The sequence below is a fragment of the Zonotrichia leucophrys genome, chromosome 6, assembly GCF_028769735.1.
Source record: "Zonotrichia leucophrys gambelii isolate GWCS_2022_RI chromosome 6, RI_Zleu_2.0, whole genome shotgun sequence".
In the NCBI taxonomy this organism is placed as follows: domain Eukaryota; kingdom Metazoa; phylum Chordata; class Aves; order Passeriformes; family Passerellidae; genus Zonotrichia; species Zonotrichia leucophrys.
Window position 1 is genome coordinate 25,412,016 of NC_088176.1, and position 27,407 is coordinate 25,439,422.

At 37.7% G+C, this 27,407-nt stretch overlaps 1 protein-coding gene across 7 annotated transcripts in view; it reads left to right on the forward strand.

The window, feature by feature from the left end:
- Positions 1–27,407, forward strand: part of NRG3 (neuregulin 3) — a 501,669-nt gene that overhangs the window by 285,633 nt on the left and 188,629 nt on the right. For all 7 annotated transcript variants that reach the window (XM_064717135.1, XM_064717136.1, XM_064717133.1 and 4 more), the window contains one exon: positions 12,497–12,626. In XM_064717135.1, coding sequence (XP_064573205.1) covers positions 12,497–12,626 — 130 coding nt within the window. The remainder of the gene's footprint in view (positions 1–12,496; positions 12,627–27,407) is intronic.

Consider the following 27,407-nt stretch of genomic DNA (forward strand, 5'->3'; position numbering starts at 1 on the left):
TAGAAGAGTCGATTAATGATAGGGTTCATCTCATGTGAACTTCTGACAGTGATTACTGAAGCATTTTGAAACTGGCATATCTGATTTATCAGCTGATTTTTTTTCTTGGTCTTTTCCACCCTTCCAAGAGTAGCAGTTGTGCTTTCCAGAGGATATTACTAGGGTTTTTGCTGCTGCTGCCAAAGATCTTCTGGCACAAAATCGCTGTCTGAGTCAGCTTTGTAACATGACAAATTCAGAGGCAGCTGCAGTAGTGATAAGTTTGCTGCCTAGTGGGCAGCTTCTGAGTAGACAATAAATCCCCTACTACTTATAAAATGTCATTAAAAGTGGCCTAACACAGTAATGGTGGTGAAATACTGTGCTTATTTTTCTGGTTAGCAGATTGAAAGATGTATAAGTGGTCTAAGTTAGAACAGTTATTCAGTTATTGTATAGAGCAGCTTTAAAAATTAGAAGCCATCAAAAGAGGATAATGTAGTTTTCCTGTTATCTTTTCTCACCCAATTGTTAATTGTTCATATTATATTCACATATTTCAGTGATCACATCTGTTGCTTGTATATGTTTTTCTGCAATGTGGTGGCACTAGAGCAGTGTGTAAATGATGCATTTTCCAATGGGGAGATTTTACAATGGAATTAGGCTGCCATTGGAGGTGCTCAGTGTTGCATTTCCAGAACTGGACTTTGGTGGTTGTTGTTCTGTAGTTCTGTTAGGATTATTAATGCTGCAGTTTGTGAGTTAAACTACTGGTTTAATTGGCTTTTTCTTTCCTGTACTGGTATCTTCAGTCAACCAGAGCCTGCAGTCCTACTTTTTATGTCTAATTATGTTCCATTTCTGTGCCCCAGCCTACATTTAATTTGCACAGAAGTGGAAATGGAGTTGTCAGTGACATCTCACAATGACTCTCCTCCCCCTTAGTTGAGCTATATCAGATGCCAACACTGCTGATTTGTTGAACCTCAAGCTGTTTTGTTTAGCAGTGCAAAGCTGACTGCTTTGCGACCATCACACCGGTGCAGTGAGAACAAAGTGCTTGTGGTGTTGCCCAAATTTCTCATGGGTAAAGGTAGGAGATATTTCAGTTTCAATTATATATTGGCTTAATATGAGTAATGAAACAGGGATGCAACTTCAGCATGTGAAATTTCATGTTGTAGATACCATAGGTTAACAGGGATTTGATTTGATTCAGGAGTGTAGGAAAGCAGAGCAATACTTCTGTTTTCTGTTTCAAGGCTAGTTTTGTTGCAGGATGAATGCTGCAATTGTGCTTAGTCTGTATTATCTAAATCAATTAGTTGCAGAGTGGAGAGGACTGAAGGGTGAAAGTGCATCTTAAAGCTTCTCAGAGCAAGAAGAAAAGCTGCTACAGATGTTTCATTCTTCTCCTTTCCTAATGCGAAATAGGGGAAAATCACAATTATCATAAAATATTGCTACAATGAAAATTTGCTGATGCTATTTTAACATTGCCTTTATCCTTTCTGACATTCAAGTAGTGGTGGCTTTGTTCTGTCATGCTGTTTTTGTTGTAACTCGAAGTGTGAAGGAAGACTGAGGTTTGTGTAGCACTGAATGTACACTGCTAGAAGCCCACCCTGCAGACCTCGTGTTCTGTGAGTTTGTGCAGCATTGGAGAGGAACACTGACCATTGAATTTATTTGTCCTACAATTACACTGCTTTCTCAGGTACATAAAATTAGAGGGTTGGTAGGCTTTTCTGCATTGGTTTGGTTTTTTGTAAGCTCTTTACAAATTTAAAAGAAGCTCTTTAATTTAAAAGAATATATGATAATTTTCCTAAAAGAAGTTTAATGGTGGGATGGGACAGCATAAGACTTACAAAGTCTGTTTAGTCATTAATGAATAGAAAATTATCCTGAGTGTTTTTTGGAACTTAAAAATTCTAGTTAGTCTTAGTTCTCAGGGATGTATTTCTTCTTCATGATTTCTAGTGGAGTAAAGTAATTACTGGAATGTTTTTAATCATAGCTTTTGCAACTATTTTATTGAAGGATGCACGGTACAGGTTAATTCAGTTATGTAAAACCAGAACACCACAACTCACACCAAAACAAGCAGATTCTACTGAAAAAAGCAGTGTGTTTACTGCACAGCACTCTGCTTACCTGAAGCAGTGCTTCAGTCACTCAAAAATGATTAAGGATGAACTCTGCCATGTCCAGAGACGCCCATAACCCCAAAAAGCTCTGGCATTGCTGGTGAGATGCACCTCAGGGTGCCCCTGTGTGAGCCCACAGGTGCCTAGCAGTGAGAGGGAACTTCTGTGGCTGCTGGTGACCAGAACCCAGCAGCAGGCAGGGCTGCTTTGCCCTGATGTGTGTGTGCAATGTGCAATGCTGTGGGCTCTGTGCGTGCAGCAGGGAGGGAATTGTTAGAAAAGGAGTAGTTGGTGGGGTGTTAGATTGTTTTTATTTTTTTTTTAATAAGGCATTGAATAAATTCAGATGCTGAGGCTTGAGTGCTTTGTGTGCTTCTAGTGCTCAGGTCTCAGAAGGAGTTGGAAGAACTTTAAAGATGTAGACAAGAGGGACGATAATTCACTCAGTTGCTAGTTTGCTGTCACTGTTAAAAGACTGAATTATATGTACTCTCTTGATGGTTGTGAAAGGATGTAACTGCTGTAGAGATTATTAAATGTGGAAGGCAAATAGGTTAGACTTCTTTTGGTGGCTAGCTTTGGTGTTAATTAAGTTTCTGATGCTTCATAATCTTCTTGGTAGCATTATATAAAAGAGCTGTGTGCATGTTTCCCCTTACCTGCCAGTGAGCCATCCTTAAGCACCTCCACCATAGGAAGAAAATACATATTAACTTTGAATTTAACTCTTAAATTAATGAATTAAATGCACTGCAATGGAAAATGCTGATTTTAACTATTAATTACATCTGAAACTCAATAATCAAGCACTTAGTTGATCACATGTGAGACCCTGTGATGCTTGGCTCAGGCTGAGTATGGTGACAGGGAATAAAATTAGAAGTGTGGAGCACATTGGATGTAGGAGCATTTTGTGCTTCCAAATGCAACTTTACAGTGTTGTGGCTTGTGGAGACTGAGGTGAAAAACAGGAGCCCCCCCTGAATTTTCCTTGTTGTGGTGCTGTTTCCAAGAGAAATCTCAGAGTGCATTATACTCTGTCTTCATCAAAGTGCATTTCCTTATAGACCCAAACTCCATGTCTCCTCTTCCCTTTGCTCCTTGCTTTACCATTAACAAGAATATGAATACTGGCTTATTGCACTAAGGCTGTGAATTCTTTAATAATAAGCAGCCAGCCAAGAGTTTCAGTTTCTAAACTTTTGTACCAACATAACAGTCTAAGTTGCAGGGAATTTAGCAGAAAAATCTGTTTCACTTAATAGGCAATGACTTAGATTTGTATCACGGATGTTGAACTCATAATTTTGTGTTAAATTGAAGATCAGATGGGGATGCACCTAAATTGATTTGAATATGAGCCAAAGGCCAAAGATCCATGAAATAGAAAAAATCGTGTTTATATTATTCTGTGAAATATTGCAGGATATTTGTACAGATGTGGGGGTATTAGATGTACCTTTGACATCTCTGGTCAAACTGAGCCCAATTTGAGTTTTGCTGTGGCCGCCCACCCAGAACCTCTTCCTTAGCACAGCTGGCTGACTCTTGGCTGTGCTGAACCAGTGTGTGTAAATTAAACAGCTATATATGATTTACCTAATTACTGGCGTTGGAAAATGCTGGCCAGTAAAGCTGAGCAGTTTGTTGTGTGCTGGTAGCAAATACAAGGGGATTTGCAGTGAGTGAACTTCTGACAGTGCCACATCAGAAACAGATGGAAAATTGTTCTCCTTACCTGAGAAAAAGAGAAATCCTCTGAGGTAATCCATACACAAGGACAGAGCAGTGCAGATTGAGGGAACTGTTGCAAAGGCACTTTACCTTGTCGTGCCCTTCCCTTTTCTGTTCTGGAAGACTGAATTAAAAGAAATAAAGTGAGGAAAAGAGATTTAAAAAATAATGCATAATTTAGAATATATGGGTTTCTTTGTGAAAGGAAATGTGGAGAGTAATGTTAATGCTTCATAGCCTTACTTTGCATGTCCACACAACAAGGATGTCAGAATTATAAATGAAGTAATGAATAAATTTGAGATTGCATGCCTTGGAAATATGCAGAAGCTTAGCGTTAAAATAGCTTTTCTTATTCCCTTGTTTCTAGTCAATGCATTGTTTGACCTATTTCAATTCCTTGGAGAAAGAGCATCACTGCCAGTCAAACAGCCTACTCATATCTGCTTGATAATTAGTATTTTTACATTAAAATGTTAAGTATTTCCCCATATAACTAGAAGAATTCTTTTATTCCATTAGGTATCTCTCTCTAAGCCAACAGTGCCTTGGTGGTGACTCTAAGAAGTGATTTATTAAATGTTGAAAACACTGGGTAATGTTTTCACTGGGTAGTGCTAGGTAGTTCATGTACCGCGTTAAGGAAATGGTAAATAAAACCAATAAACCGTAGAACATTGATCAGGCCAGTGCCCCTGCCCTCTGAAGCCATTGGCCTCTGCTTTTCCTTTGCTACTGCTTGCCAAGAAAATGTATAAAATCACACAATACTCTGTTTCCACAAGAACTTTTCTATACCATCATATGGAAAGATGTGCAAATGCAGATTGTTCCAGATCTGCAGTTGGAAAAGTGTTGTTGCTCAGCAAGGACATTTCCCAGCTGACATTAGCCATGAGACTCCCTCTATCAATTCCAGCATTTCTTTCTTTTACAAGAGCCGGGCAAGCTGAAGTCCCTGCATGTTCTAAACAGAAATATTTGCCTCCCAGATCTAAGGTTTCTGTCATTCCCTCACTCTGCTCTGGTCCTTGCACCTGAATTGCCACCCCCATACAAGGTTTCAGAGGCAGAGGGAGAAAGAAGACAGCTGTGATACAAGAAATAAAAAGATTTGGAGGACTTAATTGGGTCTTTTACTACATGTAACAATAATTGTAACACCAATTTTCTACTTGTGTTGTAGCAGTACTGAATTATTTAGGTCATTTTAGTTTATTGTACTTTCTTCTTGATTTGATTTACTGGATTTCCTGTAGGTAGTTGTGGGGTGGTTTTTTTTTTGTGGTTTTTTTTTTTTTTTTTCTTTTGGTTTTTTTTTGTATTGCAGAGTGCTGGTGATTGCAGATATCAGAGATGTGTGCTACATCTTCTTTCTTCTAGCATCTTTTAACCTACATAGAGTTTTCTGGTTCAGGGTGTCCCTCCTACATTTTGCTTGCATATCCTGAAGTCTTTATTTTAGTTTTAAAATTAATTTACTGTTTTGTTTTTATGCTCTAAATTTAACATTTTTTGTTCCATTTCTCCGTCTATTGGAGATGATTTTGTAGAACTATTTTCACATCCTCACGAGGGTGTCCCTTTTTGGTGCAGTGGTGCCGTCCAGTCTCAAGGGCTTTTGGTGTCTCCAGAGATGTCAATATGCTGAGATGGGTGGGAGTGCAGGGCCAAAGAACAGAGAAACCCTGGTGTGGGTGATGGATCCTCTTCTGGCACAATCTCTATATGCTGCTTTTTCACTGATTTCCTCTATTAGCATCTTCTAGATCAATTAATAAGTCCTACTGAAGGACAAGTGAATGCATTTGATTGATAAAAGCACTCTGCACCCAGAGAGCCCATCAGAACTGTCATAACTCAATTTCAGAGTAATTCTTCACTTTGAACACTAAAACCTTTTAGAGTCTTAGTCACTCCTGTTTCTCTGGCTACTGGACATGCAACTTCTGGGCCTTTGTGTCTCACAGGGCTCTCTCCTGAGTCATTTCCCATTTGTTCAGCTTTCCCAGGTTTCAGTTGGAGCAGCACAGGAGAATGCAGGCTCTGATGTGCAAATTGCCCATACAGAGATGAATTTCAGAGGTGTTTAGGGTTCAGGCTTTAAGTTCTGACAGATGTGATCAGATATTACATTTCAAAGTGATACTGGCATTATTTCCTTTTCTGCTTTTGAGTTTGTTGTGACAAAGCATTAGGTGGGCATGTTTTTGTACATTCTAGAACGAATGCTTGATTAGTTTGTTTTTTTTAAGTCATGAAAGTAAAGGGATTATTTTATATTTCAGAGCTTTTTGCATCAAGTAAATAACACATTATATTTGCTAATAACACACTAGTAGCTTGAAAATGCTTCCATATGCTTTTCAAGATATGTATTAGTACTTGTGTATAGTGATTTCAAACTGCAAAAACATTTAGAAAATATGAACAGCAAGGTCACATTAAAGAATTAATTTAGGAGTTGCTGACAAGGGAGCATGTGTGATTTTTGGAGGGATGAGTGTCTGTAATCTCTTCTCCTGGAAGCGTTGTGTTGTCTCTGCCGTTGTGCACGTGATGCTGATGCTGTGCTCTGGTGAGATGGGAGAACAGCAATCTGTGAGGATGTGCTGGTTGAGTTTATACCACAGGAGCTTTCTTTTGTAATCCTCATGGGGAAATGCCAAGGGAAGGCACCGGGGCTGTCTCTGTAACAATTCCAGCTCCCCCCAGTCTGGCTGGGAAGCCAGCACCTGAAAATGGCATTGTTGTGATGCATTGGCTGAGTTTTCAGTTTGTTGCTAAATTATACAGGTTTGTTCATTTGAATCTGGAGGATAATAGAAAATCTCCAACGAGTCCCATATCTGTAGCACAACTTTGTTTTGTATCGTGCTGCAATCAAAGTTTTGAAAGTTATTGGATTAAATACAATTTTCCCTGGCACGAAAATGACTTAGGGGTAGCTTCTTGAATAATCAACATCCAGAACTCTATTGCTTGTTTATACAAAACTGCCTCTCTAAATGCAAAAAAATACTTTTCCTGGTTTTAATTAGGCTTTTGGTTTTAATAATATATAAATATATGCACAAGAGTTCAAGTAATTTCAGAACAAGAAGTCTTAGTATTTTAAAAACATGAAGTTTTCTTTTATATTTTTTTTCTTATTTTTAATTGTCATTGTTTCTTACTAGAATTTTTAAATGTAATTATTCCATGGCTAAGGCCAGCTAGTGTTCAGGTAGCACTGACAAAGCAAAATCTCTGCATTAAAAATGGCAATGTCTAGAATGTTTTCTTTGTAAATATCAACAACTTGAGAAAGAGCTGCCATCAGCTAAGACTAAATCAAAATAAACACTAAATATTTATGGTTTCCCTTCCTTCTGCCGTAATGAAATCTTCCTAGGACTTGATATTTTCTTCCCCTGCCCACCTCTTGTTTTCCAGGGGCAGGAAAGGGACTCACATTTGAGAAGGAAGGAGTTTTTCTCCAATGGGGGGAATCATGGGTGGCAGGGTCTGACCTCCTTGGTGGTCATTGTCCTGGGCTTGGTGAACATTTCACATATGAATTGCCCTCACATTGTACATTTTGCAGTCAATATTGTTGCTGTTACTATTCCTTTTCTTTTCTCCTCGCTGTTTCCAGTAAATCGCTCTTATCTCAACCTCTGATCGAGGTTACCTTTTGTGTTTCTAGCTGGAGAGGGAATAGGGGAAGCACTAAACGGGGAAATAACCTTCCTAAACCAGGATACTTCTAGAAGCACAGGGATAAAAATTTTACCTTCTATGGTTTTTAAGGTTCAGTAAGTGAATAAACAAAATCACATCTAAAATATTCTGTGTGTAAGTTTCATTTTTTGTGCAAGACTTTTTCTAGTTAGGGATACTGTGGATAATTCTGAGATATCAGGATAGAAGCACTAGATGACCCTATAGGAACTTCAGGGAACCCTGCTTATAGTGAATTATTGTAAATATTTTGCCATTGACTTGAACAAAAACAAAATTTAACTCCCTATATGCTATTAACTGACTTTTTATGCTGCCTTCTTTGTAGAATGCAGTAGTGCCACAGGAATATATGTTGGGGTTTCTTAAGGTATTTTTTTTGATAACTAGAGTTATATTTTCAGAGGCAATTCAGTTGCCTGTGTCTGGCTTATTTTTTGCAGTGTGTTTAGAAATGGGATCAGGGATTTAAAATAAGCATCTTGCTTTTTTGGTGTCTCAGTAAGTAATGGTTCTCTGGGACATGATCAGTTATAAATGGATAAAAAGATAAAGGAAAAGCCAGTTTGCGTGTCGATACTGAATCTGTAAAGCTGGTAATACCCCCTGGTAGTCAAAATATGCAGCATTTAAAAAAGTCTTTTAGTGTGTGAGCTGTGGTCTTAAAATGAGCTGTGTCTTAATATTCCTTGGTGGAAATGCACCCAGCTTTTGCCTTACCTGTGTCAGTGACTCTGTAGCTGCAGAGTTTGGGTAGTTCACAAATGTTATATAAGGCCTTTCCATCTCTTGTTCTCCTGGGTCATTTTTCTCCCTTCAGTAGCTAATGCTGTCTGCCCAGAAAAAATGGGTGTATCATTTACAGCTAGCATAGGAAAGTTGCTCTGTGTGAGGTGTAACCAGTGAAATCTGTTTCTGAAGCTGGAATGCTGCAGGACAGGTGTGATGGATGGGCATGGCTGCTCCGGCAATCTGTGCAGCAGCAGCTGCCCCGAATGCTGCTGTTTCCCAGGACATTTTACGTCTTGCATTCTTTCTTTTCCTGCATTTTTCCCTGGCAGTATCAGGGCACTGAAAACACACAGTATCAGCACTGTAAACACTGCAAGTGGTAGCCTTGAAGGAGCAAATAGCATTTCCAGTAACCATATCATGCCTTGGAGATCACTCACAAATCAGCCATAATGAGCCATCCTGTGCTGGTATAAACAGGATGACATACATTAATGAGGCAAGAATACAACTTCACTAACACTTTTTTATACTGTCTTAGACCTAAACAAAATAAAAAAATATCTCTGAACTTCCTGCTGATTTTTTCAACAGTCCCAAAGACTGAATGTTTTTAGAAACCAACTCTATGTTTATAAAAGATCTTGAAATGGGAATGGAATTCCGGTTCATTTGATTACACAGTGGTAACTGAGGGTTGGCAGTGATATATTAGTTTTTGGAGTATGGGAATCATGTGTAAACCTTTGCTGATATAGTAAGGCAAGAAAAATTATAACAAGAGTGCCTAGAATTTTTTTATTCCAACTTAGTTGGAGAGATTCCAGCAGAAATCAATATCCCTGTTGCTTTTGCATGAAACACCTGGACACAGGGCAATTAAAAACATGAAAAATACCTTAAGGAATATGCACTGAATTCAGGGACATCTGTATACTTAAAAGAAATTCCCCTTTGTTACTTATAAGCATTTGGGACTATTACCACATTCAAAGGCTAAAAGTAAATTAAGGGGCTGTGTTATTCAATTTTTTGTATGCCTAGGTTTTATTAGTTCTTTTAAAAAAATAATAAAAAAGTCAAACATCACAATACAATGGTGTTTATTTACCAGGCTTCTGAAGCTATGAAGGACAGTTCCACCATGAAAAAGGCAATTCAGTATTTGGTTAGGAGTAAAATAAAACAAGAGACAATAGGATTTATTATTTATTCGACAAAGGATCAGGAAAACTCTGTAGTCTCTACAGTGTTCTCTGTTGTTTTGTACGTTCTGTAGTTATGTTTAGAACCAGTTTTTACGTTTTGTTTCTATCAATATTTAATGAGGCTGTAGCAGAGTTTGTGAATGCAACATAAAACAACAGCAGGATTGTAAGTTCTATGAAACTCATGTATGGGATATGGGAGTTGTCTCCAGCAGGAAGCACCCAGCAGCTCCAGGGATATCCAGGATATATCAGTTAGTGACAGGGCTTTGGAATGTTGGTAAATGACCTTTAAACTCAGACACCTGGTCTCTGCAGCCAGGGATCTCTGAAGAGTCCATGTGCACCAACCTGCTTAGACTTGCACAAATATTCCAAATCAGAAGACTCTAACCGAAAAGTGACTTTTAATGAGATTATTTATTAAAAAAATTTAAAAGTTACCAATTCTTTAGCAATTTTCAGCATTAGGAGTGCAATCCAAGGCTGCCATAAGGAGTTGCCAGCATCATTACCTTCAAGTGTCACTAATTTGAAGGTGAGGGACAAAGCACAAAAGAGCTTGAGATTGCGTCCAAGTGGGGAAAATGAAGTATTGCAGCTTACACCTATTTATAAATAAAACACTAGGATTGACTAATATTAAACAGAGGAATAATTAAAATAAAGCAGAACAAAACTTCTAAAGAATCTATTTCATCTAAAACTTTAAAATGCTGACCTTGGCAAGGTGTTGTTAGTTTAATGATGGTGCAGAGGAGGCTCCTGCACTTCAAAGCAATGCTCTGAGAATTCCCTGCGTCACTGCCTCAGTCACGCTGGATCCCCCTCGTCTGCTCCTGTCCTTTGGGAGCGCCTCGCTTTCCTTTGGTCTGTGCATTGTGCACCTTCATAAAGGTGTTTGCACAGGTGGCTTCCTCAGAGCAGGCTCACAAATGCAAGGGTTCTGTTCCCTAAAGCTGGATCAAGCTCAGTTTCTGCTCGTCGAACAGTTTTACTTAGCTTTTGTAATTACCAGGAGTGCTTTCAGATAATGTTACCTTCAGTTTTCCATATTTAAAAGGGATAGAAACACAACTGGCTACTCAGGTTTGTAGTTTTTTTTTTGCCTAATCAAGTTTTAAATGGTCATTTTAGTGCTCTTGGGTAAAACTGACCTTAAAAAGTAACTGGGCTACATCTTTTCTATATGAGGATTTTTTTTTTTTTTTTTTACATTAAAGCTCATCAATCTTGAAATTCCAACCATGAGATGCTAGTCTCACTTATAGATGTTTGGATATATAAACATCTTGTATTATACATCTTGTGCATCTCCAAAATTCAACTTGATACATTTCAGTTCAGGGTTTGCTTGCAAACATTAAAAACATAGTTTCTATTTAGCCTGCATCTTTTTTACAAGTGCTGCTACTGGGGACAATGGCACAGGCTTTTGTTCTGAACCTGTAAAACCATTTGAGGAAAGACTGTTAGAGTTTCTTCCCAGGATATTTTTTCTCTCCATTGAAAACACTGAACTACAACATTTTCTTTCTGCAGAAGAAAAACAAAGAAGTGTTGCACACAAAGAATAGGGTGTGGATTTTCTTATTGTTTTCAAATGTGTTTTACTATCTTAATTTATCTTCTGTCATTTAGTCTGCATATAAGGAAAACTTGTAGAGGTGTTTTATTAAAAATATACTGAGAAAAAAATAGTCACTTGACTTTTTTTTGGATTATCTGAATTTTCTGGCAGAACTGTAGTTACAGGTATGTTGTTGCAGGTTCAGTATCTTGATTTTCAACTTTGGTGTTAGTTTGGTGGATATTTACCTTGTGTTCAGTTATGAGCAAAACCAAGTTAGTGTGTGTATAACTTGGAGTTTGTGAGGTTCTGTGTCTGTTGAGCAGTGCTTCATTTATTTGACAGCAGTCAAAGTAATATTTTGTGATAGGCTGTATTATATACCATGAAATGTTCTCTTACCATTTCAGTGTATATCAGGTCCTGCAAAGTGATTAGAAATTCAAACTTTTTGAATTAAGATTGAATATGAAGATTCAACCATGGCTCTGTGGAAATTATAATCTACTTTGAAAATCACACTTCGTTAGACAGAACCTTGTCATAGTGAAGAAAATTAATATATGTGTCAGTCAGGCATCTTCCTCTGAAAATTTCACTTTATTGTTGATTAATCCAACTGGATTGGAAAGGTTAAAGAGTTTTATTAGAAGACAGGAATGATAGTTCACCCTGACATCCTACTGTCAGTCTATTCCAAATCTAATTATCTACCTAAATATTTCAAAGGTGCAGCCAACAGTTCTACCTGTAATCAAGCCTTTATGTGTGTTTTGGGGGTGGGCTTATATACACCTACGGATGATCCGTGTGAAATTGCACAATCACCGGTACATTGCTTGTGTTTGAGTTTTAGCCTGTTCTTTCTGACTGGTGATTCAAATTAGCGTTGACCTTGGGTGCTTGGCTTTGTTTTTCCTCTTTCGTTGTAGTGGGTTTTGTTGGGGGTTTTTTTGAGTTTTTTTGATTTTTTTTTTTAATTTTAATTTATGTTGCATTAACTACTTTGTTCGGTTTTTATGAAAAAATTGTATCTCATTTCAAACCATATTTTGGTGTGGTAATATGAAGATATTGTTCTGGTTAAAGTAAACAAAGTAGGTGTCTTTACATTTGAGCAGGGAAACCTTGGAAATTGGTTGTGGTTGAGATCATACTCCAACTTTGCTGCAGTCTGGTTTGTTTTTCTGCAGGTATTTATTGTGAATCTTTCAAGAAACCTGACTGCAAATCATGCTGTGGTCAAAGGGAGGTTGGCATGCCCTGTGCTTTGCATTTCTTTTAGTGTGTGTTTGATGTCCCTGAGCCCAGTGTGATCAAATTAATTTCCCATGTACTGCAGGAACAGCCAGTATTGATCCTCACAGCCTTTCTTTGCTCTGCCTGTTTCCCCTCAGACACCACGACGTATTCCACGGAGCGCTCGGAGCACTTTAAGCCATGCAAGGACAAGGACCTGGCGTATTGTCTCAACGAGGGGGAATGCTTTGTGATCGAAACCCTGACGGGATCCCACAAACACTGCCGGTAAGTCACCTGCCAGAACGTGCCAGAAAGGCCTTCTGCCTCAGGGAGGAAGCATTAGGAAAAAAACCCCAAACATTCAGGTGTAGAATGTTGGAAAGTAATGCAATTTTTTCCCTCCAGTTTGACTGCATCCCTCGCAGCTGGTGGGTTTTTTACTAGACTGTGGTCATCATAAATAGAAATATTTAGATGCAAGAAGCAACGTTTTGATCTTTCCATAGATGAGAAAAATCTTCAATATTCTACTTTCTAATCATGTAAGGATTCCTGTTTCATTTTGTTAGGTTTTTACATATGAAAGTCCTATATTCCCTTACATACCAGAAGCATCCTTTATTCTGGGTACTCCAGGTAGAGTATTTGACAATAGCTATATGTGCTGTTAATTGAGAGAGAGGAAGGGCTAGTAGTTTTAGGAATTAGGGTTTCTTAAGTTTAATTACTGAAGGATGAAATGGACTGTGATAGCCATCTGAACCTGCTCTATAGCTGCTGTACACTTTTATACTCCTGAACTTCTGCTATTATGCGAGGCCATCTTGAATGTATTGAAAATATCAAAAAAGAAAGCCAGATCATTTATTATTTAGCCATGGAGGTCAGTAAAAAAGAGTGATATACAGAAGGAATACTGCAGTATCTTCCTAAAGATGAGGACTTTAGCACACGTATCCACCAGTCCCCCAATTATTTAAGCAATCTTTTAGACACAAGGACAGGTTTCCATTTTGGACTACTTGTGACATAATTTACTCCTGTGGTACTGTGTATGGCACACAAAAGGTGTATCTGAGATACACTTGTATCACTTGGGCATTCATATGCCCAAATTCTGATCTGAACACCTAAATGTATGGAGAACTCTAGTAAAAATAATAAAAAGTGTCAAGGACAGAAGATTTCTTGAAGGATTTGGGACTTGAGCTGCTAAGTCCCAATAAAAGCAGGAAAAAAAAAAAGTTGCAAAGTCACATGTGCCTGGCTTAAAAATGGAAATTTATGAGTTAAGAGATTGGTGAAATTCTGCTTATCAGAAGAATATTTCCAAGATTTTCACTTTTTTATACAATACTGGTGATTTTTCCCATTCAGTTGTGTATGGTTCAGTGATCATTCATTTCCCTTCTTTATGTTTTTGTATGGCATGCTTAAATAGGATTCATTTATTGTGGAAAATGGATGTCTTTTTCTACTTCCATCATAATACACAGTTGTTTTTTTTTTTTCTCAAAGCAGATGAGGTTTTTTGGTCTTTCTTAGAAATGTCATGAGCTGTTAAGGGAATTATGTCACCCAATTATTTAACTGTTTCTCATAGTCAGTATATTCAAACTAAACAAAAATGCTATAGAATAGCTGAGAAAAATGGCTGTATATGAGAATTTTTAAATTGGCTGATAAATTTAGTAGCTAACCTCTTTAAACAGACTGGTTTTGTAAACTGTGGGTTACATTTTAAAATATTGGCAGAAGATATCTCTTAAGAGCTGCTTTTTTTTTTTTTTTTGTTGACTTTGAGGATCTTTCCTATCGTCTTTGCCAAATTCTCATTTATTTCCTGTGATTCTGATAGTTCAGCCTGGCTAATGGTTAGAAGTTTTCCACCCAAGCTTTCCCCTGTCAACTCAGCAAGCCAAAATGTTGCCTTTTCATTCTTTCCAGCAGAGTGAAATTTTTCCAGCACCTTCCTTGTGTTATCCTCCCATAGGGAAGCAGCAGCATCTCTGGGAGTCCCTTGGCTCCCCTGTGTTTGAGGTTTTTGTTGCCTGTACAAGTTTCAGGCACTGGCATATCCTCTGGGAATTAAACATCTTTTTCATGGTGGCTACTTTGAATTGTACAACACCAAAAGACCCATACAAAGCAATGATTTTCATATAGCAAAAGATAAATTTTAAAAATTAAAGGGTGATTAGTTGTAGTACTTTGTTTAGTTTTGTGAGGACCTTGGACACTGCAAGCAGCAGCTTGTTCAGGATCACTTTTATGCTGATAGGTTTGTCATTAAGGGAGAGAAACATTTAAATTTGACCCTTATATGTTCTATCTCTGCCTGGGTAGACTGTGTTTTTGCCACAGTGCTGTAATGAGTGGGATGCAGGTGTTTTTCTGTCTGTTCTCTATAACTGTGCTCAGAAATAACAGCCAGAGTGTACACATATAGAAAAATACAGTAGTGATATACTGTAATTGTCCTCTAACTAGTAAAAAACCAATTTTTTTACAAGGGTTATGGAATTCCCACTGCAATCAAAAAGAATAATTTGAATACAGAATTACGAAGGCTTAAAATGGTACTTTCTTCTTGGAATCAGGCTGCATTGTATATTCTCACTGTGAGTGTGATTTTGCATCTGTTCTGGGAGCAGAGCACCAATTTACTGAAATGGGAGTTTGCCATGTGGAACAGCTGCAGACAGAGGACCTTGGATGAGCAAAAAAACTCTTATCCCACTTGGTCAGGTCTGAAGGGTGTTAGTAGATGATATTCCTGGGGAGTTGTGCAGTTCTTGTTGTGTGTGCATTTTTAAGGATAAATGTGCTAATTACGAAGGGACAGAAAGAGAGATTTGGTAGCAATAAATACATATTTGAGTTACACCTTGGGCTTTTTCTGTATCCTTATGGCTCAAACTCCACGGTGGTGTTGTTGGAGGGTTGGCAGGTGCCCATCTCCTGCCTCTGGCTGTCAGGGGTCCCGTTGGCACTTGGGGTCTTGTAGGGCTCTGGCTCTGGCCCATTCCTGTCCTATGGGATCCTCCTTTGACCCCACAGCTGTGGGAGTGGGACCAAGGTGCACCCTTGGCCAAGGGCAGGGGGGAGGCTGAGTTGCAGGAGGCCACTGGGAGCACAGGAGCTCAGAAGGAGCCCTGATCATGGATCTTCCATTCCTGTTCACCTACATGTCCTGAAGTCACAGGAATTTAATTATTATTTTTTAAAATTTAAATTCTTTTTATTCTAAATTTAATTCAAATTCTGAAATTCAATTTTTTTTATTCAAACTTCTGCATTTTACTCACTATCTCTTGGTGAAAAATTGCCTGGGATGTAAACTGGCAAGAGTTCTCCTGCGTGGTTAGGTAACAAACAAGATCCACTGGATGTTTTGTGCTATTTTGAAGCTGTGACTTCAGTGTTTATTTTTGTGAATGGTTTAACATGAGCTTGTTTTAAGGTCATCGGCAGGGAAACTTCATATTTAGCTTCTCCATATGCTTAAATTTTTTTCAATGTTGCCACCTTGAGAATTTCAGCTGAATGGTGAGGGTGCCTTAATTTGTAATTTATACCAAAAAAATCAAGTACACAGTCAACTCTGACACATCAGTGTTTAATGGAGCATTATGTAATCCAGGCTTTAAAAAGACCTGTTCAAGTTTTCTATGTATGATCTCATTTAAAATACCCCATGTCAAGTCATTCTGGGTTGGGGTTATTTTTTTTGAGTTTGGCTTGTGGGGTTGTGGTTTTGAGCTCTTTTTGTCACTCCTTCTACATAATTTTTTCCTTTTTAGTCCCTGGATTTTCTTTAGATAACACATTTAATACTGGAAAACATTGGTTGAGTAAGTGGCTAAAAACTTTTGAGGGGAAAAGAGGATTGTACTTTTAAAATTGCTCCTCTGGAAGAAGCCATTAAGAGAATTGTGTATGCACAGGAAGTCTTGGCATTGGTGATGAACTCTGATGTACTCTTTATAGATTTGAGTAGTTGGATGAGATGTACCTTTGATCCTGTCTTCCTGTCCTTCATCTCTCCTTCAAGCAGTAAAAAGCCTGAGTAAGTTTTGTCAATGGAGAATGAAAGAATAGACTCACAAATGTACAGTAAACAAAACATAATTTCCAGTTGACCAAATTACAGCAGGTCATGCATCAGCATCTGATGTGTGCTACTGTGGTTACAATCCCAGAGTTTTCAGATTCCATTGGACAGTTTGTTTTTGATGCATACGTGCTGTTCTGGTGAATTCTGAGTTTGGTGATCTTGCTCATATTTATGCATAAATTTTCCATTTTTACATTTAGTTGATTAAAAAAATTATACCAGTTTTCTCAGCTTTGTTTGAAATCTGTCATGAGAGCAGAAGGATTGAATCCCCATTTAATGAAAATCTAGTTTGGATAAATGTTTATATACTGTCAGGTTTTATTGTGAGTCTTCTGCATAATAGTAACTGTAATCCAGGCATAGGCCTTGCTGTCAGTAAAAGCAGGAGAAAGGGATCAAACAGATGGGACTTCAGAACAGCTCTGAGCTTGGCATATGATACGTGCACTTAACCATAAGTTAAAAATCTAAAAAACTAAGAATATAATTTCCCTGATTTAGTTACATGGCTTGTTTTCTAGGCTTTGGCAGTCTGACCTAGGTGTTTTAAAATACCAGCTACTCCATTTTGTGTGGTCCCCCATCTTGTATTATGCTGACACTTTTCAAGAATGCGAGCCCAGGAAATAATTCTCTATTGAATAGCATTGAATACATTAAAAATCTCACTCATGTCATAATATTCCAAGCATAGTCATATCAAAATAATCCGTTGTATAAAGATGACAGTGTAACATACAGCTACAGACTTTTAAAGGAGGAAGAAGGCTGTGCTTGGAATTTAGGATACTTTCCATGTTAGGGGCAATCAGCAGAGCTCCTGTTATGAAAATTATTGCCTTATGAGCATTGCTGTAGCACATATCTAAATTATATTTGTGTAGTTGTGTGCACCATTTTCTGGAATGCCTTTGCCTTTACTTTCATGTTTACTTTGGAAAGCCTGAAGCAAAGTCAAAATACAAAGTTAGCTCTCTATAAGCTGTTGTTAAGCAACTCCTTAGTAACTTTTATATAGATACTCTCTTGTGTTATTAGTCCATCACCTGTTTATTCAGCAGTGCTCTCACAGGCTGTGGTTGCTTTCAGAACTGTGATTGCTTCTTTAGCTGAAATGGAATGGCCGCTGTGCTTAAGTGTTGTGCCTGGTTCATCCTGTTCAAAACTCAGCCTGTGAGAAGTCAGGGAGCTGGAATTCCGGAGGAGCCTGGTACAGGGAGTGCACCTTCCCAGGGTAGCATCAGCTTGCCCATGTTCATTTACTCCAGGTAGCACTCATAATAAATTAAAACATTTACTGCCTTGAATAATACTAATATCAGCTACAATGTGACTATTTCTGTCTTTTTTTTTTATTGAAAACCATCATGTTTTTCTTGTATCATTTAGGTATTTCTTCTCCTTCACAAAACAAGCAAATAAAAATCCCCAAACAAAGACCAAACCAGAAAACACTCCCCAAACCCCAAGGCATTTCTGTGTGCTCCCTTTCAAGCTCCTGCCCCCTGAAATAACAGGAAGAGGTTGCATGGTTTTGTTGTCACATACCTGGTTTCTTGTTTTAAACCTTTTTAGATATGAAGTGGGAAGAAAAATTATTCATAAACCTCAGGTGAAATGGTGTAAAGTCAAAGATATCTGTAGGACTCTTACTTGTTACCTAGGTATCCTAAATTTTTTTCCTATTACCCAGTCTTATATAATTTTTATCATTTGGTCTGAATTTTTTTTTAATCAAAATATAAGCCTTGTTTTTTTTAATTGGATGCAGTTATTTGGAATAAAAACGAAATTAACTGATCCAAATACCAAATTTCACCTATATAAAATCAGTACTTTTTCAGTTATCCCTATTCTTTTTCTAACAGTCCTCTGAAATCAAGCCCCTTCAAGTCTGATATTATGTCATAAGAACTCAATAAATAACAAACAGGTTTTTAAATGTAAATTGACTCTTTTAAAACCTCCCCAGATGCAATAGTGCAGGAACACATGATACGATATTCACATGAAACACAAGAACATCTGATTCATGCTTTCATAATTTAACATTCAGCAGATAGAGGCTCTTGAGAAATCTTCTTGTCAAAGTGCTTTAATTATTGATTAATGTTGACAGTATCAACACTCCATTTTACAGTGCATTTTATTTACAGATTTTCCCCTAGATTCTTGCATGCTGTAACTTCTGTGGTAGAAAATACTTTGAGCTTGCAGAATACATATGCCAATTTAAGTCTTGTGAAAGCCAGTAGCTTTCAAGTATCTGCAAAACTAAGGGTTTTAATGCAGCAGTGTAATGGCTTTCATATCAAATCTCCTGACAGATTATTTTCCTTGATGTGTTTACAGAAGTTCCCCTTTTACACACGGAAGGTTTTGGGTACTGCAGTAAGCCAGTGTTTGTTGTGGTTGTTGCTGTTCACGTGGTATTGCTCCTTCAAGCAGCTCTGCACACAGAGGTCACTGACAAAACATCTATTATCCATTTATCCCTCTAAAACATCTTCTGAAAATAGTTTTGTGTTAGTTTTATTGCTTGGGGGAGGATAAATTAATTTAGCAGTAAAACAAAACACAGAATGAGAGAAAGCTTGGTACTTAATGATAGTTTTAAGTTTCTAGAGCCTGTATTCATGGGATTTCAGGTCTTATTTGCTTTCTGCTGAGCACTTTAGGCTAGATATTCTAATGTTTTTCCTTTGGAGAAAAAATTGATTACTGACCAGTGGGATTTCCTGGTTCCATTTCCCTCTTTTGAAGTAATGCAATTTATGCACCTGCTTAAGGTTATGGTGAAGATGCATTTTTCCAGTGGGAACAATAAGGTAGAAGTCATAATACTGTACAGATAAAATACATGCTCAGATAATTAAATTACACTCCAATTTAACAATTCACCTGTGTTTCAGTCAGTTTAAGCAATATCTATGAAAGCAACATAAAAACCTTAGTTCCATTTTGTCTTGTTTGAAATGCTTATTCAAATTAATATTTTTTGGAAGAGTTTGAGGAAATAAAGAAGAAATTGTGTAGATGTGCATCCACAGTTAATGTTGGTGCTTAAGAAAATTAGTGTGGTTTAAACCTGTGTCAGCATGCAGTACTGAAAAAACATGGAATTAATTTCTCTCTCCCAGAATACTAAAGACTAATGTTAATATTTTCAGTTAATGTGAAGTATGGGAAAACATAGTTCCAGGCTTTGCACATCCCCCTGCTTATATTTTATTTTTTTAAAGCCACACAACTGTAGTTCAGAGATAATAGCATGAAATTAAGCAGTTAATGCTTTCATTTATGTATGTACAGAGCTACTTCCCAGACATAAGAGATACATATCCTTTTTTAGAACAACCAGTAATGTGAGTGAAACAAAAATATTTCTGGAAGCTTTAAGTAAACTGTCATTTCTTCCTGGTATTCTGGAAGAGAAAGAGGCCAAACTCAGCTCCCTTGGAATTTGGCAAGATCCCCTCAGCGGGTTGAATCAAGAGCTGGGCTGTAACCTGGAATTTCAGTAGGGAGAAGTGATAAATGTAGTTGCCAGCTCAGGAGCTGAGATGCTTTTTCTTGAGGCTGCTAATAATGCTTGGATTTCTTCATTTGGCACTGAAGTGGGAGATCAGGAACCAGTGCTGTGCTAACATTTATTTCCGTGTCTCAGTAGCAGGAATACATAAATCTGGTGGAACCTTTTGATTTTATCACCATTTTTCTTGTGCCTACACGTGTTTCTGAAGCTGTATCTCGCCATCATAGTTTAGCAAGGCATCCTGATTTTGTAGCACATCTTCACCTCTAGAAATGAGTCAAATCCATTCTGTACAAAATACAAACTTCTTGTAAGCACATTGGTCTCTTAATAGGATAAATTGCCTCAAAACTGCCTCATGTTTCCTAATTTTAAAGCAAAATAAAGCCATGACACATATAAAAAGCTATTACTCAGTACATGTTGTCTGAAACTAAATACAGGATGAATAGGTATAGCCTGAAAATTGGAAAACCACAAATTGTTTAAGTCCTTCCACTGCAAAGGAATGTTCTGTCAAATTATAAGAATTGGAGTTGTTTCCTCCTCCTTATTTTCCAAGACCCCAGTGGAAAAAGGTTTATGAAGCTTTTATAGTACCTACAAAGAATTTGTAGAAAAAGAAACCATACCGTAAAATGTATGGGTGCAAATATTGATGGCATATATTGCATCTGTCTTGAAGCTAGCATATGCAAATATTCTGCCATCAAACTCTGCTTTTAAATTAACTTGGAAATGAGTTAGGTTTGTTGTTGTTCTTACCTCCCTTAGGCAAGAAGGAATTTGTGAAGTGCATAATGCAGACATCTGAAATCTCTCATTTAAATTCTCATCCCTGCCAGTGTCTTAAGTACACTGAAAGCAATAGCATTTCCAATCTAATCCTATCTGCAGACATTCTCCCAGAAGATCTGGAAAGAAATCTCGCTAGAAGTAGAAATAAGCTCTGGACAATTGAGTCCTTTAAATAGAAATATATGCCAACTATATCAAAATGCTAAATACCAGAACTTTAATCCACCAGCACTCCGGATCCATCTAAATGAGAACAAACAAAACCAACCACCTGTTTCCTCTATCCTTTACTGCTAAGAAATTCCTTCCTACCTTCTCAAAGAAGAAGAGGGGAAGTGAGGCAAAAACATGTGGATTGTGTAATGTTGTGTGAAGTGAGGCATCTGAGATTAGACAGGCAGGTAAACTCTTTTCTGTGGCTTGTACTGAATAGATAAATATTCTGGTCCTTATCCTGTACCCATAAATGTAGTGTTTGAATTTTAAATGTATTCCTTGAAGTTATCCCAGTGCAGAGGGGTGAACTCTTTGGGCAGCCCACCAGCAGTATATAATAAGCAGCAGATTTTGATAAAGTCTGTTCAGAGATAATGCTAGGAGTGCAATGAAACACCTTTTGGGCTGTGTTTGTGCCTCATCAGTCGCTTTGTTGGGTAGAAAACTGCAGATTTCACAAGAATTGTGCTGTTGAAGAAGCCTCTGTGAGAAGCTTTGGGTAATAGCTGCACTCTCACTTGGACCAGGACACAGATCTGAGGTCCAACTCTAAGCACTTTTGATAGTTCTATATCCCATTGATGCCTTAATTAACTAAATGCAAAGAATATTTGACAGGGGAATGCAAAGTCAGAGATTATCTGTGGAACTTCTTCTGGAAGGGAAGCATCAGCTGTAAAGGTATATAAGTTTATAAACTTTGCATCAGGTGCTGAATATTTCTTAGAAAACAGCAGTTCTTGGTCTTTTGGTGAATGAATACAAATCTTTGCAGCAAGCATTTTGTCTGAACATTTCCTGCTTTATCCTGACTTCATGAGGCATATTTATTTTATTTTTTAAAAGCATCTTACAATAGAACATCTGGAAACTAATACTTTTCTGTTTGCTAGTTTTTATTAAAAGTTTGTTGAGGACAGGAGGAAAAACATTTAGAAATGAAATAAAGCCTCAATTTCATCTTACTGGTCTCAGGAAGATCCTCACAGACAGGCCACATTCCTTTGGCCTCATTTCACACAAAAATATGTGGTGTTTTGGTTTTTTTAGGGTTTTGGGGTTTTTCTTGTGTTGGCTATTTTGAAAAGTAAAAACCAGGTTAATGAATACAATATCTCAAATTACAGGAGGCTGTAATTGATGGGATCACTCTGGCAGACTCTTTGAGGCTGCTGAGTGGAACTTTGCATGGGGGCTGCCCTTGAGTCAGGCTGCCTTTTAATTCTGTCCTTCCTTTTGTGTCCAGTTATTTTAATTTCTCTTCTATCTTTGGCTCCCCTCTAACACTGTTCAGGTGATAGTGAGGTTCTGACTTTCAGGGCTCACCCCCATCAGAAATCAGGAGGAGGGCTGTGTAAAGTCCTTGTACAATACCTGTCCTGGATGGGCATTCCCAGTGGACTTCTGGAAGAGTTTTCACCTTTCTGTTTAAATTTCTTATTGTGACCGGAGCTCCTAGGAGAGTTTGTGAGGATAACCAAATCCTAAAAATTGAGTTTTTTGCTAATCTGATTAGGGAAATACTAGCAGAAGCCTGAAACAGACTTTCACCCCCTCAGTCCCTTCAATTGAAAAAGTTTATTTCAAACATCATCTTAATAAATTTGTAAGATGGGTAACATGCCAGGTATAAGGCTGTAGTTGCTGGCTGAGGTTCAGGCAGCAGGGTGATCATGTGCTGATTGTCTTTGAGGACCCTGGAGGAAAAGGTGGAGAATGAGAATTCTGAGTTAGTATTGACAGAACATGGAAAAATAAAATCGTAATTTGATGGATTAATAAGTCAGCAACAATTAAATAAGACCAACTGCTAAATATAGAGGTTTTTCCATTCAAACACTGCCAAAGTCTTTGTGGACTGAGGAAAATTACATGGGAAGGAATGCAGTTCATAAATCTGTGATTCTGCTTCCATGCTAAATTGCTGCTGTTTCCATGTGACAGTCACTAACTCAAAACCAGTGCAGAAATCATTGAGAATTCATGTTGTTGCATTGTCCAGGGTCTACATAATTTTTTTTTGGTGTTACTTAGAGCAATAGTCCTTTTGTTTTGTAGAGCATCCAGCATTACCAAAGCTCCCAGCTCTGTGCACCAAATGAGTGTCTCTTTGGGAGCAGCAGCAGAATTTGATGTTGTAGCTGCTCTGGCAGTGCCAGTGTGAGATACTGATCGTGTGTGATACAGACAGGCTTTGCCAAGGTGGGCTCAAACAGCTCAGCCTGATTTCCATGTTGCAGTATTGGTTCAAATCATACAAGATGATGTCAAAAAGGACTGTAGTAGTTTTGCGTCTCTCTGTTACCTTGACCATTTTGATCATTCTATTTGGGGAGGAGATATTTTTCTTGTGGTTACTTATAGAGGTGATAAGTTTATTGGGTTTATTATTTGTTTTTAGGAGTGGCACTGAGGGATTACCTCTTTACATTGGAACTTTAAAATTGTCCTGGAACCAGGAGTTTCTAATGTAGCGAAACAAATTTCTGTCAAAAACCATGAATTTCCTGAAATTCAGGAAGGAAACAGCAGCAACAACTAAAATTTGCTATTGATTTTTGGGTGGTTTTTTGGGGTTTTTGTTTTGCTCTCTTTTAGGAAGAACTAGCAAGTTCTCGTAGCAGTGCTTTTAAAATGCTCACTCTTGTAAAACCCTGAGCCCTCTGTGTTTGAATAATAATGATTTACAGCAGTGGAAATGTTTAGTACACTGCACTAAAGTTTTTATGTCTATCTCATTTTTGCAACTAGTGCACAGTAGAATATTTCCTAAGAGAAGAAAATGGACAACATAGTGGCAATATATGCAACATGTTAGCAAAAAATAGACTATATGAATTTTAAATAAAGTACAAATTAATTCATTATGCATGATGAAAACTATAATATTTTCCAAGATGAAATTTCTAGTAAATATTATTTGCTGAATCAAGATGATTGTGCTCTTGTCCAGAGTGACTTGCTTTCTTTGTGTAGTTGGATCTTCTCATGATGTAAACATAAATCAGAAGACAAGATGCTGCATATTGACAGAACTAGAATTAATTTTGTTTTATTTTTTAAAAAATACCTTTACAGAATTATCCCATGTGTTGTGTTTTGCAGGGTTGGGTAGAAGGAAGACACTGCTGTGTCTGTAGCTGCATCTGGTAGTTTTTTCATGGTTTTCAAAGATAAATTTCTCTGTTCTGGATTTTGTCTTCCCACAGTTATTTTGAATAATCTGTAATCACACCACACATTTTATGAAACCATTCAGATCACAGATCTGTCTCAGCCATCCCAAGTGCATTCATTCTGTTAAAATGTTCATTTTGGCTTGTTTGTCTGGCATTTTGTCATAGATGTCTAGCAGTAATCTGAGGCTCACCACAGCATAAACAGAGTTGCTCTTAATCTTTTAATTATTTGTTCAGTTAAATCCCTTTCTGAACTAGATCCTGGCAGTGTGTCCTGAGAGCCACAGAGTCCCCCCAGGGTCTTGCTGGGAAAGTGGTCACTGTAACCCAGTTTCACCCCAAATATTATCATCCTGAGTTGGTGCTGCATAGCAGGGAACAGTGTTCTGCTCCTCTCTTGGTGGAAGTCCTTGTGGGCAAAACGTATTTTCTCCAGCAGAAAAACATCAATCAAGATTAATTTTGCTTAGGGATTAGGTGGTGTAACCTGGAAAGAATTGTCATGGTAATTCTGGGACACAGTTTTTAGGTGTAGAGAGAACTCTGCAGCAGTACATGACAGAATGGGCTTAGATCATTTGGAAGAAAACATGGATTCATGCCTAATGAATCATTGTTCACCAAAGGATCAGAGTTACATAATTATGTAGTAGAAAAGAAAAACCACAATCTCAGCCTTTCACTACTTGAAAATGTTTGCAGAGTAGCCAGGAAGAAGGCTTAGTGTCTGTAAGTGGGCAAAATTCCAGATGAGCTTTTCCAATATTGCGTGCCTTGAAATGCAGCTATTCTTATAGTAAAACCCAGCAAGATGGAGCGCTCATCAGTGTTTTTCACCAGCTTAATCTGTTGACATTTCTGAAAACAGGCAAGTACTATGTGAAAAATAAATGTAAACTTTTTTCCCCTTTGTAAATAAAATATAAAGGCCTTTATAGCCTAAGTTTTGTACAAGATAGAGCTGTTAAAAAACTAACTTGAGTGGGCTCTCAGTTTACCATTGTAGTTTTCATATTAATTACTGAAACATGTAACCTTTTGCAAGTCTTTTTAATGCTTTATTAGTGTTTTGTGGGAAATAAGGAGATTGATGTATTTTTCTTTAGCATCATCCTTAGAGCATAGATGTTAGTTTGCAATATATATCTGTTACACAAAAGTTTCAATAAATGTCTTTATCATCATCCAAAAAGCCTGGATATGCAAGTGCTATTCTCCTTTCAATTTATGCTCAGCTGGAATAACAGGGAGGTCTAATAGTCATATGAAAAATTTACAGTTATGAGTCCTAAATGATTATGCAGTGTGTATGTAGCTAATAGGAACTGTCTTATGCTTTATAATAATTAGGTACTTGATCATTATTTATTTTTAAAAGGTGTACGAGTGTGAAAATGAAAGTATATCTATTTTCTTAGGAGGAGTTTCTGCAGTTGGCACTGTGCTGTGTTTCATTGTGCTGGAGAATTCTTGATCTTTTGTCAAAACCCAGAGGTACATTCTGGGATAGCTGTTGGAAGAATCTGTGATATGTTTTAAATCTCACTGGTTGCTTCCTTCTTCTTAGCAGTGACTTAATCCTGAACTTTTCAGGAATAGTCATCTGCTCCTAAAATAGGCGACAGCTTTTAACCTCTAATGATTATTGACCAGCTGACATTTATACTTTCTGTCTGTCCTCTTGGAATGCAGAGTCAAAGTGCATCTGAAACACTTGTTTTGCCTTTTTGCCTGTCTTGGCATTTAGACTGCAGCAAATCTGAGACTTTGAACCCCTTCTGGGTAGAAGTTTGCACTTGCCATGGGGACGTCTTGATCTCAGGGAATTTGCAGATCAACAAAACACTGTCACAGTCAGAGATTTCCATGCACTCCAACCCGTCTTTGACTTCTCTGTGTGCTTAGAATACCTTTATGCCGTAACAACTTCCTTATAAAATAGAATATTTTGTATTATTACCTCTCAAACACACAGATCCAGTGACTTTGTAAAGTGGGCTTATTGACCAACACAGTAGTGTTGAAAATTGATGACTGAAATGGGACAGTGTTCACAGGGGTTCTTGGATTGAAGGAAGAGACGAGAATGTTGACTCCATTTCAGAAGGCTTGATTTATTATTTTATTATATATATTACATTAAAACTATACTAAAAAGAATAGAAGGGTTTCATCTCAGAAGGCTAGCTAAGAATAGAAAAGAAAAGAATAATAACAAAGGCAGCTGCCTCAGACTCTCTGTCCAAGCTCTGCTGCGATTGGCCATTAATTACAAACAACCACATGAGACTAAATCACAGATGCACCTGTTGCATTCCACAGCAGCAGATAACCATTGTTTACATTTTGTTCCTGAGGCCTCTGGGCTTCTCAGGAGGAAAAAATCTTAAGGAAAGGATTTTCATAAAAAGATGTCTGCAACATTGAAACATATTTCAGTTTTGTCTGATGGACAAAATTTGGAGGAGCTATCCAATATCTGTTTTGACAGCCGAGTTTGTTATCTGCAGTTTGACCTGACAAATGGTTATGAGGTGGGTCTTTGTCTTGTGGGGTGTTGGTTGTTAGGGGTGATGGCTGTGCAGGTCTGCTGGGGGAGCTCTCTGGGGAATGCGCATGCTGCACTGCAGGTTGCTGCAGTGATTGCAGCTTCCTCTGATGTTACATTAATCTGGGGCTGATCAGTGTCTTAAACACTCTCTAATCACAGCAGTAGCTAAATAAGTAATGAGAAGTGGCTTTTAATGGAATAGATTCTCTATGTGTATGTACCACTCACTGAAATTTTGCCTACAATCTTACCTTGGACACTAATATTTTGGGAGCTGGTCTTGTAGCCTGTTCCCATTTATCTGTTAGTTTCCTTTTCCTAGCCTTATAAACCAATCTGTCAAACCAGCAAGGTCAGATGTAAATCTTCATGACTGAAGATTGCATTGTCTGTTGACTTCAGATTTTATACATACTTCTGTTTACAGGTACTATCTCCTTTTACCTCCTGCTGGAACTGAATCCTTTGTGATTGCCATTTCGTTGTCTTAGATAGGATCAAGTAAAAAACCCATCCTTTATGCATATAAACAAACACCAAATCAATTTTCTGCTTTTGAATTTGTCTCTTTCAGGATCTGCTCTTAAGAACAAACAAATGAGAACAGGGAAATGGGTTACTTATGGTCTCTTTTAAGCCTGAAGGGGTTTTTATGAGGTTTTTTTTT